Source organism: Epinephelus lanceolatus, chromosome 11, assembly GCF_041903045.1.
Source record: "Epinephelus lanceolatus isolate andai-2023 chromosome 11, ASM4190304v1, whole genome shotgun sequence".
NCBI lineage: Eukaryota > Metazoa > Chordata > Actinopteri > Perciformes > Serranidae > Epinephelus > Epinephelus lanceolatus.
The window spans coordinates 34,487,883-34,514,688 of record NC_135744.1 but is presented as its reverse complement, the minus strand read 5'-3'; the positions used below and the strand labels follow the sequence as shown (position 1 = coordinate 34,514,688).

General features: G+C 41.5%; 2 protein-coding genes across 8 annotated transcripts in view; one reads left to right on the top strand and one right to left on the bottom strand.

Annotated features, from left to right (window-relative positions):
* Positions 1–545: 545 nt before the first annotated feature.
* Positions 546–5,674, bottom strand: LOC117265400 (putative fibroblast growth factor 1). Of its 7 annotated transcripts, none has more exons than XM_033639879.2 (4): positions 5,519–5,674; positions 3,727–3,943; positions 3,012–3,115; positions 546–2,526 (listed from the first exon to the last, which is right to left on the bottom strand). In XM_033639879.2, exons 1-4 carry the CDS (start codon positions 5,558–5,560, stop codon positions 2,341–2,343), a joined length of 549 nt encoding a protein of 182 aa, XP_033495770.1. In that variant the 5' UTR covers positions 5,561–5,674; the 3' UTR covers positions 546–2,340. The 7 variants fall into 7 exon arrangements, with proteins under 7 accessions (XP_033495770.1, XP_033495779.1, XP_078028683.1 ...); XM_033639888.2 differs by having other exon boundaries at positions 3,727–3,998; positions 5,519–5,654; XM_078172557.1 differs by lacking the exon at positions 5,519–5,674 and adding an exon at positions 5,033–5,137 and having other exon boundaries at positions 3,727–3,998.
* A 12,059-nt stretch (positions 5,675–17,733) lies between these two features.
* Positions 17,734–26,806, top strand: part of LOC117267754 (rho GTPase-activating protein 26-like) — a 133,105-nt gene continuing 124,032 nt past the window's right edge. Inside the window, exon 1 of the mRNA XM_033643757.2 lies at positions 17,734–18,440. Within this exon, the coding sequence (XP_033499648.1) occupies positions 18,287–18,440 (154 nt within the window). The 5' untranslated portion in view covers positions 17,734–18,286. The remainder of the gene's footprint in view (positions 18,441–26,806) is intronic.

Here is a 26,806-nt window from a genome sequence, read left to right as displayed (position 1 = left end):
AAAAGCATGCTATTTCTAAAAATAAACCTCACATGGTAAATTTTCCCCTACCTAAAATAAATACAATTGTCTTGGTAATTCTTTTTCAGATATTTAATTTACACGACACATTCTTTATTTAATGACGGAGGATTTGCTGTGTAGTGTGCTCCCTGAACTGTCACAACCCATATACAGGACCTACAGCTGGATAAACACATGCTATTGGCAGCAACTGTGTGGTTTCTTGGATTTACCTTTTTTCATTCATGATTTATTTTTACTGGGATTCGGCAAGACCCATGTGTGTAATGATAATAAACCGAGACTTTTGAAGCCCTCTGTAGCGGCCAGAGCGTAACAACACTAACCCTGGAGCAATGCTGCCATCTTGTGGCCAAACATTATTATTTCTAGTGTTTGTGTCACATGGAGGAATGTGTCTCTGGTCAACACCTGTAAGAGTGTAGTTCGTTAAAAACACAGATGTTCACATGCAGTGCAAGGAAGAGACACAAACAACAAGCTGATCAGCAACAGAAGTATTGAACACTGGACATAATATGTTCCTTTAAAGAGATGCACAGTTATACACTTTTATTCACATGTCCATGTTTTGGGATAAACAATAATCATTGTCACAGTAAACATACTATTAACTCAGATTATGATGCAAACTTCATACATGTCAGTACACTTAATACAATATGTATTACTTTGTAAAAAGGTTACCTTTTTCACTATGCATGTAAAAATTATTATTCAGAAAATGTCTATTGCAAAGTTCAGCAAAATTAAACTTTATTAGAAATAAAACTTTATAAATAAATATTCACAATAGTTATTTAACCTAGTATAATGTTACAGTAACATTTGTTTAAACAGAAATACATATGTTTACAGAAAGAGCTGTTGGGGTGAGAAGCCATTTTGCTAAGTGAAAGGAAACTTTTTGTGACTTCCATGGTCCAGGACAGAATGGTCAATATTTGGTCCGTCACTGCCTCCTCATAACTAAAATATAATAATCTACACGAGTATTTGGCGCAATCAAGATGTTAAATATTCTCTGGTTCCTCCTTTTCTTTAAAAATACAACTCAATAATAACTTCATTGATTAATGAAGCTCCGTTTTCACATCTGCCTCAGCTGGCCGAGGCACATAACAGCAAAATGATCATACAATACAATTATACAATCATACAAATGTTTCACTCTCGTCACAGCTAACTGTATCATAAACAAGGGTGCTGTTTTCAACCAAAAACTTAAACTTAAAGGTACAGTTCACCCCAAAATCAAAAATTCATATTTTTCCTCTAACCTGTAGTGCTATTTATTCATCTAGATTGTTTTGGTGTGAGTTGTCGAGGGTTGGAGATATCGGCCACAGAGATGTCTGCCTTCTCTCGAATGTAATGGAAATAGATGGCACTTGGCTTGTGGTGCTCAAAGTACCACTACAAAAACCTCAAACTCAACACTCATGTCTCTTTTCAGAAGTCATGACCTGGTTACTCAAGACACTCCACTGAACTACACCTACCAACCAAATTACCTGGCAGAAGTAAGCATGCATCTACTGCTAGCTCACCTAGCACCACTGAGCTAGCTCACATTACAGCTCAGCCAAAAGTAAAACAAACTTGACAACTTGCTTTTACATTGCTGACACTCTACATAGATCACTTGTGGTTACAGAAACAGACATCAAACAAGTTTGAGCAGAATAATAGTTACTAGTAATTCAGAAGTTAGCAAACACCCACCTTAGTGAACCATTAAGCAAGGCACCGAAATATTTATTTTATTACTGTACTATTAGTCCCTTCACTGTTGACTTTGTTTGCTTAACTTTGAATTCAGCACCAGATGGTCGGCTCTTTTATGTTTACTGCCTTGTTGGTTTCCTTTGTGCCAGACGTGATCAATTGTACAACTATTTCTGTGTAAAAGCGGCCCGTTGCTGTCTTCCAGCAGTGGTATTTCATACGAGGGTTCAAAGTCAACACCCATCTATCAAGGCTGACATGCACTGATACCGCACACATTTTCTTGTCTGCAGTGGGAGGGTATATATGTGCTCATATCCCTGTGATCATATACAGTGTAAGCTGCTTACATGAGCTGGAATCACATATTCCAAGAGGAATAAACAAACATGTAGGTTATTAACATTAAAATACAGCTTGAACTAACTGTAAAAAAAAAAACAGCATTATGTGTTTGCCTCGTGGGTCTACCACCCTACTGAACTGATTTTGAGTGACCTTTTAATAAGGTTCCTTTGCCCGGTGTGAGAATGCACTATTAATGTGCATTAATGTGAGCGTGTCCATGGTTCCTGGTGCAGTCTTGCTTTACATGTTACCCACAGGTCTTGGCAGGAAAAAGATGGCCTTCTGACCCTGGTGGGTGTCCGGCCCTGCTTTGGGTTGGCCGTTCCTCTTCAGCCCAACATACCAGTTGTACTTCTGAGAGCAATATGTGTTGTAGTGGTTTTCTTCATACTTCTCCAGGAAGTAACACTCATCGTTCAGTGCTTGCTAAGACAAGAAAATAAAAGAGAGAAGAGAAGAGAAGAGAAGAGAAGAGAAGAAAAGTTTTATTGCAAGTTTTCTAATTCTTCCCGTCCATTCATTTTAAATGTTGTGTGGATACACACACACAGCAACAGAACAGCAGACTATAGTGCTGAATAATAGAAATAAGAATCCATGTGACAAATCTGTAATTCCTTAATGGCTTACTCATCTGTACCAATGATATATCACTGCGCACAGTGATTTATAGTCTACCCTTTGGCGCTGTGATTTTCCAGCATTTTGCACTTGTGGAAATAACCTAGCTATTACAGCACTATAGGAGTGAGTCTGAACTTGTACTAAAACGTTAATAACTATTATGGAATTTGACGAAAGCAGCCCCAACGAAACAGCTCTTCAAACTGTTAGGTAACATTTAATCTTTACTCATCTTTACTTCATGGCAGCAGTAATTTTGTGACAAACTCCAAAATGTAAATACTTACCGATCCGTAAAGGCGCCCATTTTTGTTCATAGCCAGGTACCTCCCTGTCATCTCGCCCTTGATGACCACCACTCCCACGCTCACAGCCTTCAGCCTGAGGATGTCTGCAGCACAAAAATACAACCCTGTTCAACATAACACCGCCGCATGGCTTTTTTGATGCCTCTCCAAGGATGAAGTGGAAAATAAACTAACTTAAACATAATGTCACCATCATTTTTCTCCTGAAATAAATATTTGCCTGGCATTTTTCAGGCTCTGTCGTCTGAATGTGTACACAGGGTAAGTAATTATATTAACAGTGATCAAATCAGTGAGCAGCTTTACTAGAAGTGCAGCAATTAAATACCTTGCTCAAGAGGACTGTAAACAGTTATTTTCAAAACTATCACACTCATGAGCCTTAATATTCTTCCATTTTATCAAGTCCACTTATCATTTTAAGTCATTTATTGTGCTTTATATTATCATATTTTACCCCGTCTCTTTTGTTTATCATCATCAGAAAAGATAAAACTGTCATTTAAAGTGTTAAAAGTCAAAAGAGTAAACAGTAGATATGAGTAACATTAACAGAATTTGCTCAGTTTCATTTTCATCTTTAATGTTACAGCTAACAGACTCTCCTCTTGTCTTTTACTTTGCTCCTGATTCTGAGACACAACAACCAATCACACAACAAGAAGAAAGAAAAAAAAAAAGATTCCTTCCTCACCATAGGGATCATTTTCCTGTCTGCCACCGCTCACAGTTCCATCTGGTAAAATCCTCAGGTGATATCCTCCGTTCTGGCTGTACAGCCTGGTCAGTGTCTGGTGCTCTTGCCTGGACAAGTCCAGAGATGAAGGTCCGAATGGCAGCACTGTAACATCTCCCTCAGACATCTTACACAGAGTGTGAGGCTTAGACGAAGCAGAGTGATGTCCCTGTGTCTGCAAAGACAGAGGAGATCCATCGTGCTCACTGTTCATCTCACCTGGACTGTGTCTGAGACACGAGAGAAAACAGGAAGAGGATGACATCGCCGCTTTCATGATGTGATTACAGGAAATGCTCAACTCCCCCGACTCCCTCAATCACTTTCTCCCTCTCTCTGTGTCTCTGTTTCTCTCCGTCAACCTTTTAAGGCGCTGTTTTTTTTTTTTTTTTACATAAAGTGATGAAACCAGGCAGGGGATATGATCTGGAAGGAAGTCAGGCAGAGCCGCCGCATGATCAAACTTGTTTTCTAACTGAACATCACTTAGGTGCTTTCTTTGTGATAATCATTTCCAGATGGCAGTGATGTAACTTTCACCTGAAATCAGTGCAAGGCCAGACTACCAAATAAAAAACACGTGGACACACCGCAGCAGAGACAATTTGCGGTAATGGTTTTACTCCCGGCTGGAAATGTTGCATGTGCCAGCAATAGTCTATCAAGTATATCCAACAGTTTAATAAATGGTAATCCACAAGTGAAACACAAGAACCATTTTCATCATACTGGTTGAGGCAAAGACTTTTGCATTAACCTCCCTGCATTCAGCTGGCTTCAGCCGACTAGTCAAACAAAGTCTCCAGCAGCCAAACTCTTAAATCTTTCCACGAGAGGAACAAGAATCCAGCTCGCCCTGTCTGTCTTACCCTTGGACTGTCTGCTTCCCTTAAAAGCTTATCCAAAAAACAATCAAGCCCATCTTAAAGCCACAATGTCAGTGCAATCTCAACATCCTGAAGGGTAGCGATCCCAGAGCAGCAGTGCCTGTCATAAAGTCTGTCTTGTCAAATGGAAAAGTAGTAGGGAAGCAGCGAAGGACCCAGCCAGCAGTCAGTGGTACTGTACAGCTCGTACAGTCGATGTTATCATTTGTAGCCAGAGGTAGAGAACAACTGCTACAGAGTAATGCTAGCCCACATCTGGAATGTCTTGAAAAAGCATAAGAAACAGAGGGAGGAAGAGGGGAATGAGAGCAGGAGAAGGAAAGCAAAAGACAGAGTAGTGCAAAGCCACAAAAGGAATGTAAGGCCTACCCACTCACAGACGTTTTTTCCTAAGAACAGGACCTGGAGAAGAATGTTGTATTACGGGATATGAGAGGTTACTTTATATCCACAGGGACCTTCGGACAGAGCTGCTGGTGGCAATGACGTCAAAAGTCAACCTGGTGACCGAGTCAGAGTGCAGATGCGTGGGAGGATAGATTGAACCTGTGTGTATGTTTGGGTTGGGGGAGATAGTCGAATTGGATGATGTCTGGGCTAAAGTAGAGCAAAGTTCTGCTGGGAATAAAATACTGATGATTCATGGAAGAGTTCATGGATGCTGAACAGCGGCCCAGCTTGGCTACTTTTGATCCTTAACATGCAGAAACACACACACGCCACATCAGGTGAATTAATTCGTCAAAATTAAGGAAGATCAGTATCAATTTGCTTCCCTGTCATCAAAGATCAGCATTGGTTAATGGTGTATCAGCAAAACACAAACAACAAGCCTCCTCTGATCTAGTGGGTGAGTCACCTACCTGTGAGAAAGTCATGTGACAGTGCCCCTGATAAGCCAGCATGTCCTCCTCTTTTCCTCCTTTAAACTGAGGTTTGGGTGAAACCAGCTCCTTTACGCCAAACTTTCTGCTTCTTTTCTCCAGCCGAGAAGTGGCTGGAGTTTAGAGACTTAAGTGTGTATTTGTACCGTATCTACCCCCTCCTCACCTCACCACCCTTCTAGCAGCGTCAGAGGATTCATTTTAACAGGCCAACGTCAGGACTAAAATTACCGCAGTAGAATAGAGAGAGAGGAGACTGAGACAGAGTGACGCAAGTGTCCAGGCGATGGGATCCAGCCAGAGCCTGGAAATGAGCAGGGCTGCCCGTCTGACTGAGCACTGATACATTCTTATAGCGGAGTCCTCCTGGAGACACTGGTGAGCAACACAATATAAACATTTATAAAAGACACAAAGACGGTGACTTCAGTTTCCACAATTAATCTTACATAACGCCAGAACCAGTCCCAGCTGCTTTGATGCTCGGCCCAGATGCCCAGTGGTGAATGGTAAATGGACTTACATTTGTCTAGTGCCTTTCTAGTCCTCCAACCACTCAAAGCACTTTTACACCACCCATTCACACACACTTTCATACACTGGTGGCCAAGGCTACCATGCAAGGTGCCACCTGCTCACCTATTCATTCACATGCACTCAATAGGTGTATACAGTTGGGTGAATCAGGAGCAATTTGGGGTTCAGTATTATAGAGGATACTTTACATGCAGACTAGAGGAGCCTTGGATTGATCCGCTGATCTTCAGATTGGTGGACGACTCGCTCTTCCACAGCTGACCCACTGGTGACTTGTTTCACATTCCTGCAAAGTTAGAATATGTACTCATCAAAAAAATACATTTGACAGCTAGTAATCCCACATACATTAAAGCTACAGATGGTAACTTATATGAAAATAAGTGCAACATTTGCTGAAACTGTCACTATATTGTAAAAAGAAGTAAATTAGACAGTCTAATGCAGTGGTTTCCAACTGGTCCAGCCACAGGGTCCAGATTTCTCCTCCGTCATTAGTTCAAGGTCCACACAGTTTTATATATTCAGCATCATCCTTGTGTTCGGCCATACTGTGGAGCTAGTTTGCTGTCTCTGTTGAGTACTACTTACTTACTTACTGCCCTTTATGCCGGCTGGCATGTAGGGCAGCAACAAAGGATCTCCACTCCTGTCTGCTCTGGACCAGCGTCTTTACGGAACCCCAGGTGTGATGCAGGGCCTTCAGCTCTCCTTCCACCGTCCTGCGCCAGGTGTTCTTGGGTCGGCCTCTTTTACGTTTACCATCTGGTGTCCAGTGAAGGGCAGTTCGGGTGATGTTGTCCTGCTCTCTACGGATGACATATCCAATCCATTTCCACTGCCTTCTCATAAGGATGGTAGCCATATTTTCCTGCTTACACAGGCTGAGAAGATGCTGGTTGGATATGGTTTGAGACCAGAATATTCTCAGTATCTTCCGTAGGCTTTTGGTGTGATAGGCTGACAGTTTGTGGAGATCATTTTCTGTCGTTCTCCAACATTCTGAGCCGTATAGCAGGGTGGACAGGACGCAGCTCTTCTCTGTTAAGTAGCTGTCCATTATTTGCTCACTGTGGCACTTCAAAATAAAAGCGCTGTACCAGAAATTCCCTGTACTTCAAAATTAAGTGTGTTTTTTACAAACTTGACACATTCACAAATCACTTGTGGTCCATTCAGAATGGACCCATGACCCAATTTTGGACCCCAACCAAGCAGTTAGGAACCACTGGTCTAATGTAGTCAGGCCATGGCATGGTCAGTCAACAACCAATCCAATCAGAGCCAGGGAGTCTTTAACGCAGCTGTCAATCATATCAATCGCTCCATGAGCTGTGGTTAAACTGCCACACTAGGCAACGCTGATCAAATATGAATCAGGTTCTGTTACTGCGTTTCCTATTTCTCTCCTCAGATGTTTTAAGAAACATATTTTAGTGTACTGTTTAGCTGTAAAATGAGAAAGTTTGTGACTTGGCCGCCATATTGGATACAGTTAAACAGAGTAACAACTACTGTACTGTTAAAGGAAATGGCCACTTTAGAATGAAAATACAGGCAGCACTTACTGACCCTCATGCCGACAAGAAGTCCAGTGTAGTTTTTTAATCCACAAAACTCATTCGGGGTATCGGAGGATAACAGCTAGCCGGATTTTTCCATACACTTGAAGTGCACGGAACCCACATTTTGAAAATGTAATAAAACTCCGCTAATGCATTTCAAAAACGGCAGAACGGCTCGTCCATAGTAATCCAAGTGCCCTGAAGCCGCGGCATGCAAAATTGACTTGAAAAGACGTAATTTACTCCACTTTCATACCATCATTACTGTGTTTATGTGGCAACTCACGTGAGACTAGCTGATGGCTAGTGGTGCGGCTAGTTCTCGAGTCTCGTGCGTCAAATTATTGTACTATTAGTCCCTTCACTGTAGTCAAAGTCAATTTTGCATGCCGCGGCTTCAGGGTACTTGGATTACGACAGACGAGCCGGCTGGCTGTTATCCTCCAATACCTCAAACGAGTTGTGTAGATTAAAAAACTACACTGGACTTCTTGTCGGCATGAGGATGAGTAAGCACTGTCTGTATTTTCATTCTAAAGTGGCCATTTCCTTTAAGTTGCAAAAAGAGAAAGTTGTAACTCTGTTTAACTGTATCCAACATGGCAGCCGGGTCACAAACTTTCTCATTTTGCAGCTAAACAGTACACTAAAATATGTTTCTGAAAACATCTGAGATGAGGAACAGCCAATGCAGTTACAGAATTTTGATTCATATAATCAGCGCTGCCTAGTTTGACAGTTTTACAGCAGTTTACTGAGTGATTGACGGCTGGGTTAGAGACTCTTTGGTTCCGATTGGTTGTTTTCGTTCACATGCAGTATTGCCGTTAGAAACAGACAAGGCAGAGGAGCATGTTTTTTTTTTCATGGATTATATTTCTCATTTAGTGCTGTGTTGATATAGTGACAGTTTTAGCAAATATGAAAAAAGTTTTTCTAAAAGTTACCAACGGCAACTTTTAAATGTCCTCAATATATAAAAGCAGGTATAAAAGTAGATCTTAAGAGGGAAGATGGTCTTTGATTTCACAATAAATACTCTGTAAGTGAAAGGCAAGATCAGTTTTCTATTTTTTAAAAACTGTAAACTGTAATCTGCCACTCAGATTCCAGTTTTGTCACTGGGGCCCCAGTAGGAGCAAGCAAATGGGACCTTTGAAACTCTCTCGATAGTTTCTGTCTGCAAACAAAGATACTGGTCTGGCTTCAGACTGCCACACACACCCAAAAAAACAGAGAGGTAGGAGTATTACTGTCAGAAGAAAGAGAAAACATACCTATTATTGTGAATCACTTCAACACCTACAGAAGACAGATGATAGTAATGTTTTATTATTCATAATTTTTCAGGACACACCAAAAGAATTCCCCAAAGCCCTGTCACTCACTCGTGACAACTTTCAAAGTGAATGCACTCAGCTGAAAAATATATATTTCGATATGTACTGTGGGGGTGCTGACATCGCTCAATATGGTGGAAATGGCTTCAAAGGACTCACCAGACTCAGTATCTATTTTTACACACTCTCACTGTCTGTCTGGCACTTCCATGACAATAAACAGCAGTGGTGTGCGGGCTGGGTGAATTATTCACAGCGGTTGCCTCGCCTCTGTCTTCTTCTAATGGATACTCCAAGCTCCTCTCTGTATAATTCATTCTCAACAGTACATCTGCATTTTAAAATCACTCTGACTTTCTAAGCTGCTGGAGACGTAAGACTACATAGAGAATGTGCAGCAGAAAAGAGAGACAAGACTGCCAAAAAGTGGACAGCCTGACCTACTTTTCTCTCACCTGTTGAGCACTGAGCTTCTTAGGTTTTTGAGGAGGGAAATGCAGTACCGCGTACATACCAGGAGATGGCAGAAGAGGTCAACTATCACAAAAACAAAATCAGTTTGGCTGCATATTATAGTATACTGAAGCGTATTGCATTCACTTGACAAATAAAAAAAGCCCTGTTTTTCTGAGTAATTTTTTCTGTTTTTCAGAGTAATTTATTTATTTTTCTGTTTTTTGGTGTAATTTTTTCTGTTTTTCTGAGTAATATTTTCTATTTTTCTGAGTAATTTTTTCCCTGTTTTTCGTGGTAATTTTTTTCTGTTTTTCGGGGTATTTTTTTCATTTTTTTGTGGGTTTTTTTTTCGTTTTTTTGGGGTATTTTTTTCTGTTTTTCGTGGTAATTTTTTTCTGTTTTTCGTGGTAATTTTTTTCCTGAACGAGGAGACGAGATACTTCAAAATCTCGCGAGAAGCTCCCACCTGGCACCTGCAAGTGACCCCTGCATCCATGGTGACTCCTGCTCATGGATGTATTTTGCATCTGTGCTCCTGCTCCTAGACAATTTCAACTACGAGATCAATAAGGGTAAGGCACGTAATTAGTTACACACAGGGTATGATAATCTAGCTATGTTTTCCACTGCATCCTTCTAGTGTAGGCCTATCGCTCAGTGTAACAGGTTAGGTTAGTAAGGGGTTGTAACAACATTAGCTGACAATTGAAATCATGCCCATACACGTTTGTCAGCTAACGTTGTTACAACCTGTTACTAACCTAACCTGTTACACTGAGCGATAGGCCTACACTAGAAGGATGCAGTGGAAAACATAGCTAGATTATCATACCCTGTGTGTAACTAATTACGTGCCTTACCCTTATTGATCCCATAGTTGAAACTGTCTAGGAGCAGGAGCATGGATGCAAAATACATCCATGAGCAGGAGTCACCATGGATGCAGGGGTCACTTGCAGGTGCCAGGTGGGAGCTTCTCGCGAGATTTTGAAGTATCTCATCTCCTTGTTCAGGAAAAAAAATTACCACGAGAAACAGAAAGAAATTACCACGAGAAACAGAAAAAAATTACCACGAAAAACAGGGAAAAAATTACTCAGAAAAACTGAAAATATTACACCAAAAAACAGAAAAATAAATAAATTACTCCGAAAAACAGAAAAAATTACTTAGAAAAACAGGGCTTCTTTTATTTGTCAAGTGAATGCAATACGCTTCCATAGTAGTAGGCTACAACACAACATAAAATGTTTCCAAAAATTATTAAAAAACTGAAAAGTGTAAAATTCCAGTGACACTTTTGTTGGCTATAGTTTGCACAAAATGTGAAAAGAATCTGTTACTATCTTACATTTGTGAGGGAGCTCAGAGCTGTAAGACACCCCCTCACTATTGAGCATAAAAACACATTTAGAGTATAATGTATGCATAGAAACTAAGACAATAATATTTCTTTTAGTTCTGGTGATGTTTAAACCTAGATTCATTGGATTTTTTTTCTCAAGTCATACAATTTCACTGTGTAAAAAAAATCATACTAGAAAGTGTTAGCCAACAGTTGCCTTTTTACACATGGAGCATGTGTAACATTCATTTAGCGCTGAGTGTGATGAAGTCACTCCACTGTCCCTTTAGCACTCTTTTGCTCTCCAAAACTCCAGAGGGAAATATAGGTTTCTTTAAGTGCTAAATGCTCCACTGTGTTCAGCAGCTTGTTGCTAACTTTGTTTGTCCACCACGTGGTGCTGGGCAGGTAGTGCTCATTGGGATTTCATCAGAGCTTTTCTTCATCACATCAAAACAATGAGCTGAAAGATGCTAAACAGCTCCATCAAGCTGAGAAGAACTGGAGCCTGGTGATAACTCTCTGTGGCATATAAATGACTCCTTCCAAGTGCACATATCCCTTTGATCCATTATTGAATTATCTATCACAGCAGCTTTAATGATCATAGCCAGTAAAAGCAGTCTGTCAACCAGTAATAATGTCTGTTTGGTTAATAGTTGTGCTCTAAAGGAAGCGCACAGATGAGGCCTCTCCAGCTCATTCAGGCATCTTAATTGGTTTAAACCAAGTTGAACTAAGGAGAGGTGCGATATATTGTGTTGTGATAGATTGACTTTGTCGCTTATTGTTATTTCGGTTTGTTCTGTCTGTCAGCATTTGTTGCATTTCATAAAAAAATAGTTGTTGTAAAAGTTGTAACTATCCTGCAGACCTGTGGTTCCCGACAGGTGGGTCGCGATCCAAAAATGGATCGCTCGCAAGTGACTCACAAACGTGTCAAGTTTGCAAAAAACACACTTTATTTTGAAGTAGAGTGAATTTCTGGCAAAGAGCTTTATTTTGAAGTATTGTTTCCTGCTGTAGAGTGAGTGACTAATAGACAGCTACGTGACAGAGACAGCAAACTAGCTGGACTGCATGGCCAAACACAAGTATGACACTGACTGTGTTAAACTGTGTGGACCTTGAACTAATGACTGAGGAGAATTTGGACCCTGTGGCTGGACCAGTTGGGAAACACTGCTGTAGACCACTGATGTGCACCATCTCTGTTGTAAATACAGTTGTTGGAGCATATGTAGACATTGTCTGTCATATGTTTGAAGTGGACCTCATGGTGCTGACTGGGCTTGAGATGTTGTGCCCATCAACTTCGCTGCCATCCACTTTTGGCACAGATCTTTTTGCAGGGATTTTGTGACTTCACTAAAGCTCACAAAGTAGCATTGATACCACTCTTTATTTTACTATCATGTGCATCTCAGTGCCACAGGCCGCCATTTTTCTGTTAGATAAATGCACCTAAATCTTTCCATCCTCAGCCTTGGTACATTTAGGCTTCATTGTCCTTGTGGTGAAGGAGCTCGAACATCCAGAGGGAGCTCGGAGTAGAGCCGCTGCTTCTTCACGTTGAAAGGGGTCAGTTGAGGTGGTTCGGGCATCTGATCAGGATGCCTCCTGGGCGTCTTCTGTTCTAGGTTTTCCGGCCACGTCCCACTTGTAGGACACCGTGGGGCAGACCCAGAACACGCTGGAGGGATTACATATCTCATTTGGCCTGGGATCACCTTGGGGTCCCCCAGGAAGAGTTGAAAGGGTTGCTGAGAAGAGGGATGTCTGGGGTACTTTGCTTGGCCTGCTGCCTCCATGATCTAACCCTGAATAAGTGGTTGAAAATGGAAGGATGTTCTTATGATGTGACAATCCACACATGATGGTACTCACTGCTCCACCTTAGTAACATATTAGCCATGTATGTTACAGAAATCATTATCTAAATGTGGATCTTGTAGTAATAATAATACAGAATCATCTTCAAGAGAATCTGACTTAGGTCTCCAGTGGCTCTCAATGTATTTGCAAACTAATGTACAAAAAATGCACTCTGCATATTTAGAGCTCCTACAATGACTGTACTTAATGCAGTGGCAGGATGTTGTGCACAGAAATTAGTGTCAACTAGACAGTACCAGCATCCTGTTTTTAACACTGACTGTCTTTACACTTTGGGCAGAAGGACATCCTCTGACTCACCGTAGAGGAAGCACTGAGAATACGACATAAGTGGGTCTCTGGCTCGGCTGTCATCCTGTGAGGAGGAAAGGGGAGAGAAAGCAATGTAATACTGAATAGAAGTGATTGACAGCTTGAGACTCAATGAACAGGGCTGTGAGGGGGAAAGATTGGTGTGACTGGCACCTTGTAAGAGTAAAAGGGAACTTTATGAACCACATGAGACCCACCAGCAGATACTTTAAAACTGCAGATCTATATTTGTGATTCAAAGGTTACCTAAATGCCGGTCTGAATTCCAAGCAAATGTGTAGACAATGGAATATGCAGGCATCTTTTTTTTCTCCCTTCCATGTAATCATGGATGAATCTGGAGCAGAATGTAGCTTGCGACAGTAAATGTGACATCGTTCTAAGATGTGAAACATTTCTTCCAACTTTATGGTGACTTAGACACTTGAGGAGGACATTGGAGCTGTGAAATGGAAATAAGCATCCGTATTTTTAGCTGTCGATAATGAGGTTACTGTTCTCTCAACAGGAAGCTTTCTGTGGGAGAGGAGGTTGATGCCGAAGATGAAATTAGAGAGGGACAAAAAAATCTAATTAACAGCATCTTGATGGCCATAAAGCATCTTAGCGGTGATGCTGATTGAAGCCATCATCTTTAAATAGATTCAGTGATACTAATGTGATTGGAAATTCTTTTTATACTTAAACCCTCTTCAGAGAAAAGTCAGCATCAATAAGGAAACAGCACAAATGAATCTCTGATTGATGTAGTCATTAAACACTGGCCTCGCTACAGACTTGGATTATGTTGTAGAATTTGAAATTTCTTCCTGACATAGATCAACGACGGTACATGAGCTCATAGAGAGACTAATATTGTGTGATTGCTAAACATGAATTTGACCTGTATTTTGAAGTAAAATCAATTTTTAGAAAATTTTTCAAGTGCTGTTACTTTTTAATAATGGTTATTTTCATTTACAATACCAGACTACAAACAAAAACTAATTTTGGTTTTTGAGTTAGCCTCCCACATCTTAAACTTCACACACAAACAACAGGCCATGACGCCCGGTTAAATGGCTATTTCTGTACACCACAATATGACGAGATGAGGAGATGAAGAAATGAGCAGGCGACCAGATGCTGTGCTATGCTTTGGCAAAGGAAATTGCATGTCTAACTTTGAGCTGTTTTCACGCCATGACCACAAACTATGCATGTGTCGATCACATGCATGTAGTGTTAAAAAATGACATAATTTCAATTGCTAGTCAGAGGTGGCAGTGACTACAATATACAGTCCTATTTTAAGTCATTGTGTAGCAGATTCAGTTGGCTTGGGGGCTATTTGTCCTTACAACAGTTTTAATCATCATTAGTGTGTGTTCTTGGAAAATATGACATGTTTAGGAAAATTAGTTTTTTGTAGCTTTCCTCTCCCACCAAATCAAAACAGTATTTGATCCACATTAAGTTTAGAGTTAAAGGAGTCACTAAAAGTTGACCCAACAAATACAAATCTGTTGCGGTGCAACATTGTGCCAACAGAGGGCGCCAGACAGTGACGGCGGCTGTAATCCAAGGCAGATACCACTGCACAGAAATTCCCCGCTCTGGCTGAAATGACATCAGCGTCTCCTCCCACCAACCAGGCTCCACTCCCGGCTCCCTGCATGCAGAGATTGTGTATGCTCAGGAAGATGTCATACTCAACAGAACTTTGGCCCTGCGTGCACACTTCCTGTGTAGTTTCTACCTGTCCTGTTAGGCTGCTACTGACTGGGGATCCCCATCTCAGCTTCTGTTATTTTCCACAAGTTACATCATGACATTAATGCTTAAACTGGGTGTGTTAGCTTGACTGACTGGCTCATTCTGTTTAACCTCCACACAGATCCTGGAAACATCCTGGAGAACGCCATTTAACCAGGTGACTCTTTATCTACCTGCCAATCTGACAGAGCAGAGGACTGGTGAGAGAAGGAGAAGTGCTCGAGAAGTGCTATACGGTGAATAAGGACCAGTGTGACAGTGGAAACGAGAGGTGTTGTCCTGGTCCTGTTGTGGATCACAGCAGCGGTGGCTGCAGTGCGGTGCTACCTGTGTGAAAACCATTTGGAAACATGGACAAAATTTAATGAACTTAAAGGAGCTGATGGCATCACATTTCACTGGAGTTGTACCTAGTGTAATTCTGTGTGACAAATAAATGATTGTTTGATTGATTTTGAGTGATATGTCTCGACAATTGTGAATTGCTATGAATTTGCAAAGATAGCCTGCTCTCCGAAAACTTGGGTCTTCAACAGAGAGTCCATGACCCCTAGGGGGTCATCAGAGTTACTGCAGGGGGGACGTCAAATCACCTCTTGATAGTTTAAGTTTTTAAACTTTTTCTTTTTAAGAGTTAATGTCTGAAAATACACATTAACATGAATCCCACATATTATTAGCAGAGATAAATCGGCCTATTCATGAAACCTGTTTAATTTATAGTACACCCATGAATCCTCCCACCCCTCCCGTACTCTTAGATCCTCTTCTGCAATCCAGCTCACATCACCATCGGCCTGACTGACCACCAGGGGTTTTAGAGCCTTCCGCCATTCTGCCTCTCGCCTCTAGAACTCTCTCCCCAACGCCATTAGCAGTAGTGACTCCCTTTCCACCTAATATCCCATCTGAAAACATATCTTTTTAAAGCAGGCATGTTAGGTCTGATTTAATGGTGACACACATATTGAGACTTGCATTGATAACAATTTTATAATGACGATTATATACTTAATATTTATAATTACGATTTTTCATTTCATTTCGTTTAATTAACTTTTATTGTATATTATAGAATTGTTTGATATTATGATCTATGGATACATTGCTGCTTGTTTTTTTTTTTAACTGTGTCTTGTAAGGTGTCCTTGAGTGCTTTGAAAAGGGGGATTTATACTTGTGCGGCAGACCCTACGCCATAGCCTATGCAAGTGGCCTACGCCGTTTTTATTGTTTATTGTTTACACACCCGAAACACACATTAAACATGGCTTAAAAGAGACAGTTTCAAACACAAGTACACAAATCTGCTTTACAATAACTCGCAGCATTCACAGACAAACCACACTCTTTATTTGAACACATTTTCCCCACAAATACAACATGCTAATGTTTTTAGCACAAGCCTATGGCATTTTACATTATATAAATTAGCCTAGCAGCAAGTGGACTTTTTTCTCTTTCATATGAAGCCAGGGACAAAAGCAACATTCAACAAAGGTAACGTTTCAAAACTCGGCTCCATTACAACTCACAAGGTTCACCGACAAAACAGCTGTCTTATACTAAATATGTTTTCCAAACAAGTACAACATACTAATGTTATTAGCACAAGTCTATGGCATTTTACATTGTATAAATTAGCCTAACGACGAGTGGAGATTTCCTCTGCTCATATGAAGCCAGGATAAATCACACACAAGACTTAAAATGCTGTTTTGGGGGGCTTTATTGTTTTCACAATTTATTGTCTCAACTAGAGCGTGGATACCCGACCTGAGCCCGACGGAACCAAACGGACCTGTCAGAACCCAGTGGGCCAGGCCGGGTTCGGATGACAAATCAGTAATTTTTCTCGGGTTCGGCCCACTTGACATGCTGCTATGTTGTGCTATGGCCTATTCGAGTGCTGGATTTTTTTCATTTAAGTGACAACGCCTGAACGCAACACAGGCCAGTAGTTACATTTCAGGCAAACTTGCTATCAGGAAACTTAAAACTGCCAAAAACCATGCAGGGAAATCAGTGGTATGGAGGCATTTTGATTTAGTGATCAATGCAGGTGATAACGAAGCAGTTGGTTGTGTGTGTGCTGTGCTGCGCTGCTGTGCGTGTGGCGTGTTTGTGCGTAACAACAGCCTTTTTTAATGGTCATTTACACACTGTCCGTGTGTAATCACAGTAAACAGACAAGCTGTAACCATGATAACAATAACTGTGTCAGGTAACAAACTGCGTCGCTTGGGTCAGGTTCAGACATAAAAATCAGAAAGGCTGTCGGGGTCGGGCCAGGCTCTGTTTGGACAGTGAAAAATGCGGCCTGAACTGCGCTCTAGTCTTATCTGTGAAATGAAAGTAAATAAAAGCTTTGTTTCCACTGAGGGAAATGGTTTTCAGCTTATAAAAATAGACAGGAAGTCTGCGTCACTGTGACATGTAGTTACATTTCTGGGGAGGTGAACTTAAGGCTACGGTGTAGGCTCTACATCGATGTATAAATCCTGCAAAGGACTTGAATAAATAAAATGCATCATTATTATTATTATTATTATAGCCTGCTCAGTGACTGGTTGCAGATATTTAGCCCAAGATGTAAACCTTATTTGTCCCATTTCACCTGATGTCCTAAATTACCTGACTCCACCCTAAGACAGCTGAACAGAATACCTTTAAGTTCAGTCATGGTTTTTGGTTTTGTTATGTCCCATCTGGCCACCCGTATGAAAAACTTCTGGGGTCGCCTCTGTGCAGCACCTGATGAGATGCAACAACCCAAACTCTTTCCAGGAAAAAACGTCTCTAGAAACAAGCTCAGAGTGAGCCCTCTTCATCTCTGTCTTCATCTCTGCTGTAGAGTAGCTCACCGCGCACCCGTCCCCCGCAGTGTCAGCTCTCCGCTCCGGCCTTCTGATTGGCGGAGAGAGCCGTCAGTCAGGGGATTATCCGTGTCTGGGTAGGTTGATTACGGTCCGCAGCGCTGAGCCGAGCGGGGCTGTGCAGAAAGCAGTGCATTTAAAACCGCCCAGGGAAGACACCGCATTTACGAGGCTAGTTTTGTTTTTTTGCTGCCTCCCTCCCTCCCTCTTCGCCCCGGGTTGACTCTGTCCGGACAGCTATGACTTGGTGGAGAGGAATGCAGCACCGGTTCACCTGAGCGCGTGCGTTTTTCTTTTTAACCCCATCAAACACTTACTCTGCTACTTTTTATTTCACTTAATTGGATGCCGTGTCGGACTGCTGCTGCTGCTGCTGCTGCTGAAAGACACAGGAGGACTCTTGCTTGTGTCAACTTGTTTGCCTTAAAATAAAGAGACGCAAGGTTATGTAGGTAGGCGCTGCTGTGGGATACACCTCCGCCCCGCTGTTTACATGTTGTAATTGGATTTTCCATCATTTCCAGCAGCAGAAGCAGCACCAGCACCACCACCAGCAGCAGTAGTAGTAGTAGCAGCTCGGGGTTTCCTCCCTCCTCCTCCTCCTCTTGTTCTTCCTTCTCCTGTTGGGAGCGTTTTGCCGGGTGCTGGTGGTGGTGGAGAAGAAGATGGGACTACCTGCTCTGGAGTTCAGTGACTGCTACCTGGACAGCCCGCAGTTCAGGGACAGACTCAAGTCCCATGAGCTGGAGCTGGACAAGACCAACAAGTTCATCAAGGAGCTGATTAAAGATGGCAAGGCGCTGATCCAGGCTTTGAAAAGTAAGTGTGTGACATCACTAACATTCATGCATGCTCTAAATATTGACAAAAATCAGTTTACTGCATGTGGCTTCTCAGAGTGAGTCACAGAAGGCTCTGACAGAGTCCAGATGCCTTCAGGTGAGTGTGTGAGAAAGAGTGCTATGGAAGCCTTATCTCAGTTGCATTGGCACCAGATGAAAAGCCCACACTCTTTGCTATGTGTGTGTGTGCGTGTGTGTGTGTGTGAGTGTAACTGATAAAGCACATTTCAGAAGCTAAGAGGCAAGGCGGGTGAATTTGACTGAGCCCTGAAGCTGTCAGCTCATTTGTCCCCATCAGCTTACATTTTAAGGCATTTAGAGGGAGAGAGGGAGTGTGTGTTTTGCTCACACTGATACTGTGTTAAAGGCTGTGAAGTTGTTTAATGTTGATAAGGGATTTAACCACCAGATCATTGTCCATGCTGTGAAAGAGCTTTTATTAATGGCTTGAGGAGTGAGGAGGTGACTCCAGGTGAATAAAAGCTGGACAGATGGGTAGCAGGGCAATGGGAAGGAGCATGATGGTTGTTTTCAGGTATAGCAAGACTAGATATGATTATGTTTTTGTATTGTAGGAACACACCTTAGGCAAGGTTTTTTTGATCCACAAGAGCACAGCAATGGGTTGTTTTGCAAAATATTTTACACAGTGTATGAAACTTCTCGTTGACTTTCAGAATTGCAATGGCCAAATGCCAAATGTTAACAAGGACTTTGGTTTCTAATGGTCTTAAACGCACTTACCCTCAGTTCCAAGAACAATGTTCAGGAAGAAGCAACTTTAGATTGAGTAGAGATTTAGTATGTCCCAATACATATGCCAAAAATGCCAGGATGTCATACTATATCCGGTCCGACCCACAATCCTCTGCACTGTGGACGATACATCACATTGACGGAGACGCAAACAGATGACAGTCGATTGACAGCTGACTGAAGCCACAATGATGGATGACGTTAAAGTGACTGCTGCCAGTCGAATAGTAACAATAACCATAAATAAAAACAAAAGGGCAAAAGTATTAAATAACAATGACAGAGAAATGCAAATATGATTTCAATGTCGTGAATATAACATGTTAGAATCTACAATGTACGCAGTTGTAACTTATTGCAAAGTAAAAACCAACAGCTGAGCGTGATCTTTGTCTCAGGCAAGCTCGGTGAAGGCATTTTGTTTTATCCCTGAGGTAAGAGATATATGAAAATGAGGGTCAAAACTCAGGGCGTTATGTTATTTAGAAGTGGTATGTCCCGATTGTGTGCATGCTGTGTACAACACATTTTAAGGACAGCTGCAGTACATACTAAAAGTAAAAAGAAAAAGTATGTGTTTGGAACACACCCTATAACTTATGTGTAACCAATTAGCTGAAAAACTGTATGTGAGATATACATTTCATTGCAGGGTTTGCTGCTTACTTAGCCTACATTCATTCTTAATAGGCTATTCTCATAGAAGATTTGCATTTGCACGAAAACAAGTGTCCAGTATTCACATGGGGGATCTTATCAACTCATCAAGAATGTTATTGTGACATGACACTATGTGAGCCATGACTAAAACCTGATGCTAACCTAAAACAAAACTTTAACTGAAATAACTTAACATCACATCAGCCACCCCCCTCCGATAAAGACAAAGCTATCGGTTGTCTAATCAATGAAACAAAATAAAATGTAGGACTTTTTGTGCCACGTTTTATTTTGTTTCATTTTGTTTCATTTTGTTTCATTTTGTTCTTGGTCCATGTAGTAGCTGTTGTGCTCTTGGAGATTGTGTCACAATATTCCTCAGGAAAAGGAGTTGCATGAAGTAGATATTAAACGTTTAGATTTAAAGACAGACAGTTTCTGAGGGGACTACGTGGTGACATTATTCTTGATATTTAATATCAGCTAATGAATATCCTCTGGTAATATGAAAGGGATTTGTGTGTTTGACTGTTGTATAGTATTAATGTAGATTTTACAGTCATATGGTCCAAATCCTGGTTCAAATGTCTCCACTCCATCAAAGCACAAGATCTTCCTATGGAATTTTCTCTGGCATATAAAAGGGCGGATTAATATGTTATCCATATACTTGTAAGTCTTTTCACTTGTACAGTAAAAACAAATCAGCTGTTTCATATCTAGTTTCATGGTGCCACACTGTACATGCACACTCCTGATACTGTAGATACTATTGTGTTTTGGTGTATAGTATTATTTATACTGCTAATATTCAGATCCAGAGTCTAGCCGGCAGGTTAACCTGAACTTTCCACCCCTGTGTTATTGATTGTACCTTTAAAAACAAACCAGCTCAGTCCTCTGTCACCACAAAGCTCGGTCAGCTGACGTGCGGCCACAAAGACAATTCTGCTTTTGTCCACTGGTGAGATCTAGAAATCAAACAGCATGGCCTGATTCACTGCGGCCGCGATGAGAGTGAGAGTCATTTGCTTGTTCTGTGCCATTGTAGCAGGGCGCAGCTGAACAAAGGACAAGTCAGCAGATTTTCCTGGTTAATCTTTTTATACCTGCACTACACAGTGTTGCTGCCCTTTGCTGGCATACGAGATGAATCAGTTACTAAGGTCTTGTCTGACAGCACTTTGAAGTTCTCCATGCATCTGTGCTGTAAATCTTTTCTGCTGCATCTTTCAACGCACCTCGACCTCCTCTGCTTTGCTTGAGGCACTGAGAGGATGTGTGACCGACCGTCCTGGGAAGTCCCTCAAGTTTTGTTAGTCACTAATTGCTGCAGGAGGAGGAGGAGGCCCAGAGTCTCCTGACAGCTTTCACATGTGTTTTTGTTGTAAGGACTACATGCATGTTACCACAGGAGAAAGTGAAACATTTACAGCATGCTACTCAGAAGCCTGTTGTTATGTCTCTTGCTTCTCCGGGTTTTAAGTTTAGTTCAAATTGCTGTGTGATGACCTGTATAGGGTTGGGCGATATGATGATAGAGACTAATGAGACAATGAAAATGTAACTAATGTCAGAGATTTTTTAATACTGTTTGTAGGAGTTAAATGTCTCAGACGGTTCACTCTATAAACAAATATACATATTGTCACTCTTACCTGTAGTGCTATTTATCAGTCCAGATCGTTTTGTGTGATATCGCCTGTAGAGATATCAGCCTTCTCTCAAGTATGATAGAATTAGATGGTCTGCTTGTAGTCTCTATATACAGACTCTGTATATAGTCTGTAGGCAAACCCCAGAGATCTTGCCTCCGGAAGAAGAGTGGAAGAGCCCTGGTTTCCAGTTGTAGGCTGTTTGTAGTCCGCATGATGTTGACCAATCACGTTTGAGCCGGCCGCAGTTGTTGGCAGGTTAAACAGTCCGTGCGGTGAACTAACGAGGCGGAACATAACTGGCGTCACTGCAAACTCTGAATCCATCGCAATGGTTCAGCATATTTACTTATATATAAATGGAAGTCGGAAACGGAAATTCACCTCCTCCGCCCAAATCAAACTGGAATGCCAAAAAATCGGGGGTCTGCCCCCAGAGTCTGTATCGCTGTCTGCCGGAAGTCAGACGCCGAATACAGCCGATGGGTTCCAAGAATGGTCTGCTTGTGATGTTCAAAGACCCAAAAATAAATTTGAAAAACTCAACAGCAATGTCTCTTTCCAGAAATCATGACCCGGTTACTCAAGATAATAAACAGACCCTGTTGTGAGCGGTTTCACATAGGAACTGGTTTCCCTCTGCTGAACTACACCCGCCAACTGTATCATTGTGCAGAAGGAAGCGTGTATCTACTCATGGGTGAGGAGCTCGTGCTCTTGATAGGGCAAGATGTAAACATTAATGGCATCTATGCTGATGTGTAATGTTAGCTAGCTCAGGTGAGTTAGCAGTATTGTACTATTGTTAAGAATATTATCGTCCATGAGTAGATGCACTCTTCCTTCGGAATGATGATATGGTTGGCGTTTGCCTTTCGGTAACAAAAAAGTAGTTCCTACATGAAACTGATTTCTGGAAACAGACATTTTTGTTGAGTGTTCCAAATGTACTTTTTGGTGCTTTGAGAACCACAAGCTGAATGCCATCTTGTTTGATTACATTTGAGAGAAGTCCGACATCTCTACAGCTGATATTTTCAACACAATGATTGTCACACCAAGACAATCTAAACTGACAAATAGCACTACAGGTCGGAGGAAAAACATCTGTTTTTGATTTTGGATGTGAACAGTCTCTTTAATGTCTGTGGTTGTAATGCTCTACAGAAATACTGGGCTTTTGGGATTTTTGAATCAGTGTGATGGAGTATGTTTATTTGTCAGGTATTTCATTGCTAATTTTGATTTAATTTTGTGTTAAAAACAAACATTCAACCAATTTTGTCTTTAAACAGTTCAGTTAATTGGATTTCTGGGAAGTTTACTGTATCATGTTGTATATTATCAGTATAAAATTACATACATATATTGTGAGTAATTTTATATTGACGTGTACCCTCAAATGCCAGTTTATGGAGTACAGAAACAGACTCAGAGATGTGTTCATGTTATTTAGCCTCTCTGTATTGATATGGATGGGGTGGACACAACAATAGGAACACCTGTTTGTATGAATCCGCTTTTATGTCTGGAATCTCCCATCTACATTGGGCTTGAGATGTGCCCACGTTGAGAACTTGGCTCAGATTCCGGAGTTACTCCCTTATCCTTAAGCCTCCTTAAGGAATCTGATCCCGTTTGATTAGGCGGTGGGTACCTCTGGCGAGTGCATGCCTTTGCTGACGTCGACCCCAGCAAGATTCACATGGAAGACGAGTGCTCTAACCACTAGAGAGGCTCTGAACACCTGTCTGTATAATGCAATATGATTCAACATCACCACAAACTGCAGGCCCCAAAATGACCATAGTGCATTCAACACCTCACTACATTATAACCTTCATGAATGTAGAATTTACAGCAGGGGTCTTAGACTGCATTAGTTTTAGCAAATAAACTGGCAACTGCAGTGTATATCCATATTGTCCTGTAGAAGACTGCACAGCACACATCTGTTATAGATTCATTTTGTGTGCAATGTGAAGCTGGCACCTGACAGTTTGTTGCTGATGGTGGTTTCTATAAATGAATAATGTTGCCAAGTGCTGAGAGCGTTGTTGCAGATTGCATAACTGCACTTATTTTGCTGTTCATAATGTATAATCATCAGATGACAGGAACTATATTAGGGAATCTAATAGTAAATGTTACTAAACATTGATCACAAACAACATCTTTCAATAAAACATATATATGAAACTAATCTTTTTGCATATGTGAAAACAAATCTGCACTGATACTGATGTACCAGGGATAAACTAGCTTCCTTTTCTTATCTTAAGCGAGTTAAACACTTTGACGTGTCATTGCTCATCAACACCATTTTTCAAATAGAGGAAGTTACACATGAGCTATCATCACCCCATTCCAAATTTACCGCAGCTCTGTCCTGTTTGTGGGTACCATTTGGTTTATGTAGCAATTCAACATGTAGACACATTCAGACAAACGACTGTACACTCACACAAACTCACACAGACACATGCAAACTCTGCTTCGGTATGGACTTTGAAAACCACAAAGTCTCCTTTGAATAAGTACCTTTGAGACACACACAAATGCGCATGTACAGTATACACAGACACATATGTGTGTGAGTTTAAGTGTGTGTTAGCCAGATGTCATTTAAGGGCAGATGTAGCTTGTCATTACGGAGCCTGTAGAAATGTTTGGTTCTCTGCTCCACCTCTAACATGACACGGCTCAATCAGCCAAACAAACCCTAATTGCCAGCTTGGCCTTCACTGGTGCTGTGAGGGGGAAACGAGACACTGTGTTTAGATAGTTTATGTGACACCGACGCATGATGTTGCCATGTTTTCAGCTCAAAGTGTAAAGAGTAATGGAGCTATTTTTGTGTCTGGATTATTTTTGAGTTGGACTCCAGATTCTTTTTCTTTGGCGTCATCGTCCTCACCATGTGATGTGGCAGAAATGTCACGAAGCAGTGTGTAAAATTACTGACCAGATCTGTTGTGCTGCAGTCACTCAAATGCTCCTGTAGCTTTCCAGAGCTGAAATCCATTAGCTTATCTCATTTTGAGACATTGATTGGATTTCAGAAGCATCGATAAAAAGGTTTTAACACAGAGATACTACTGTAAATATTATCACTATCACGTGTACCATTTTTTCGCATGTGTGTACACCTGTTGTGAACATAGAAATACCAGATTTAGCGCTCAAATCCCCTTAACAGTTCAACCAAAAGTCAAGCACACCAGCAGTAATCTGTCAGTCAGTAGATCATTTACTCAAAACCCCCCACCCAACTCTATAATCCATGATAGCAATAATAAAACAGTGCTAGAACCAGTACATATCCAATTCTTGTTACCACCGTGGAGTCCCAGGGCTCAGCTGTCATGGACTAGTTTTTCACAATGAGGTCATCGTCCGCTGCACTGACAGCGCCGCTTCCTGGATTTAGGGATGTTTTAGCCCGAGAGTCATCCCATCATTAAGACACACACTAATCACATTGTCATGCACAGTTTGTGCACAAACACATACACACACGTGCTGCAGTGAAAGCGTGACTTATCATTCTGTCATATAGATCGTTTTTCTTAACCATTAAATAGAGCTTTTAGGGCCCGGAGGCTTGAAACATGAGAGACCACAGCTGGTAAGTTAGAGTTCCCTGTTAGTGTTGGCTGTGTGTGTGTGGTTTTATATCTGCGCATGTATGCTGTGAATATAGTACATTCCTTGACAAGTATTCATGTGGCCTGGTGACCTCTGTGCACTGTGTGTGTCTCCTGACCTTTCAGCAGCTAATGAGATGATGCTGATTAATAGAGGGTTACATGTCAGGACAGATACACTACATGGTGAGACAGAGAAAGCAAGAAAGGGAAAATACAGAGAGGCAAATGGTGGATGACCAAAGAAGACAACGCGTGCTACATTATGGAATTTGTCAGAAATATTTTAGAAACACACCATCTCAACTTTGCACTAAAACTAGAGCATTATGTCGTAATGATGAAATGGTTTAAACTTGAAAAGATGTGGGTTTTTTTAAGGAACGATACAGCTTTATTTCAGCAGAAAAACACAGTCAACTTGAAATTGTTTCACTTTATCAATGGCTACAGCTCAGCCAGGAAGTCTGTCTCTGGTGTAGTTTGGACAAAAATGGCTATGCTGAACCATAAAAATTTTCAGCGACTGTTTCAGCCCTATATAATTGTCCAGATTTAGCCAATGAAACAATGCCATGGCCCTTTGGGGGAATAGTTGATGCCTAAACTTTTACAACTTTTTTTTACCCATAACTAAATTTACTCTCCAAGAACCACTGCTATATGAAAATGACATAGTAAACTGGTTGGCCTGTACCAAAAAGTACAGCATCAAAGGCTTGACCCTAAAAGCACACACACACACACATTGTTCAGGCATGTGTGCGGCCTGTTACTGGTTAAAAACAGGCCTCCACCCATTAGCACTGTCTTGATAATGGCCTTATTTTCAGGCATTTACCCTGGCTTCAAATTGAACCATTAACTGCCCCTAGCAACCTCTCAAACAAGCTGCGGGCTATGCGAGCTTATTTGTAAATGTCCCAGAGAAGTGGAAGTGGGAATTCCCAGCGACAGACCGCACACTGTTGCAATCGATATCTCTCTCCATCTCCTTCCTTCTTTACCTTCTGTCTTTGTTTTTCTGCAGCCACACACTGTGCTGTCGGTGGGTAATAAGGAGGGTAATAGCAGTCATTCAGTGGCTCGCCTGTCAGCTGGGCTGATGGATGAGGGTCACACACACGCACAAATGCACACCGCACCATAACTAATTCTCAATTATGGCTGATGGAGGGAGTGAACCCCGGCTTTGAATAAGGTCCAGAGCAAAGGAAGAGTATGTGCCAAGTGGCAAAAGAAAGAGAAGAAGAGTGTGTGAGAGAGAAAGAGGAGGTGGGGGTGTTGTTGTCTTTCACAATGGTGTTTAAAAGCCGACATGGCCTTGTTTTCTAGAGGAGCAGAGTGATGTAGGTTGTGGAGAGAAGGAGAGGAGGGGAAGGGGTAGAGGATGGAGGTGGAAAGAAGCAAGAATCGGGGGGGGGGGGGGGTGAGACGGGTGTCACTGTCTGAAGGCATTCCTATGCAGACGTCACATGGGAACAAAGAGGAGAGAAGGGAGTGTGTATCTGTTTTTGCGCATGCAGCGTTTTGTCTGCTCTTATTAATATTCAAGATTTGCACTACATGCATGTTTTCTATTATACTGCTACATTTCTGCTTGTGAGAAGATGTGCGTGTGCTCA

Bases quoted from the DNA above. Each gene is read 5' to 3' on its own strand.
- LOC117265400 (XM_033639873.2), bottom strand. From the start codon at position 4,045: ATGAAAGCGGCGATGTCATCCTCTTCCTGTTTTCTCTCGTGTCTCAGA. The intron at 3,116-3,726 runs GTGAGGAAGGAA...TTTGTGCTGCAG, and splicing joins ACAGGAAAATGATCCCTATG to ACATCCTCAGGCTGAAGGCT. The intron at 2,527-3,011 runs GTAAGTATTTAC...TTCTTGTCTTAG, and splicing joins ATGGGCGCCTTTACGGATCG to CAAGCACTGAACGATGAGTG.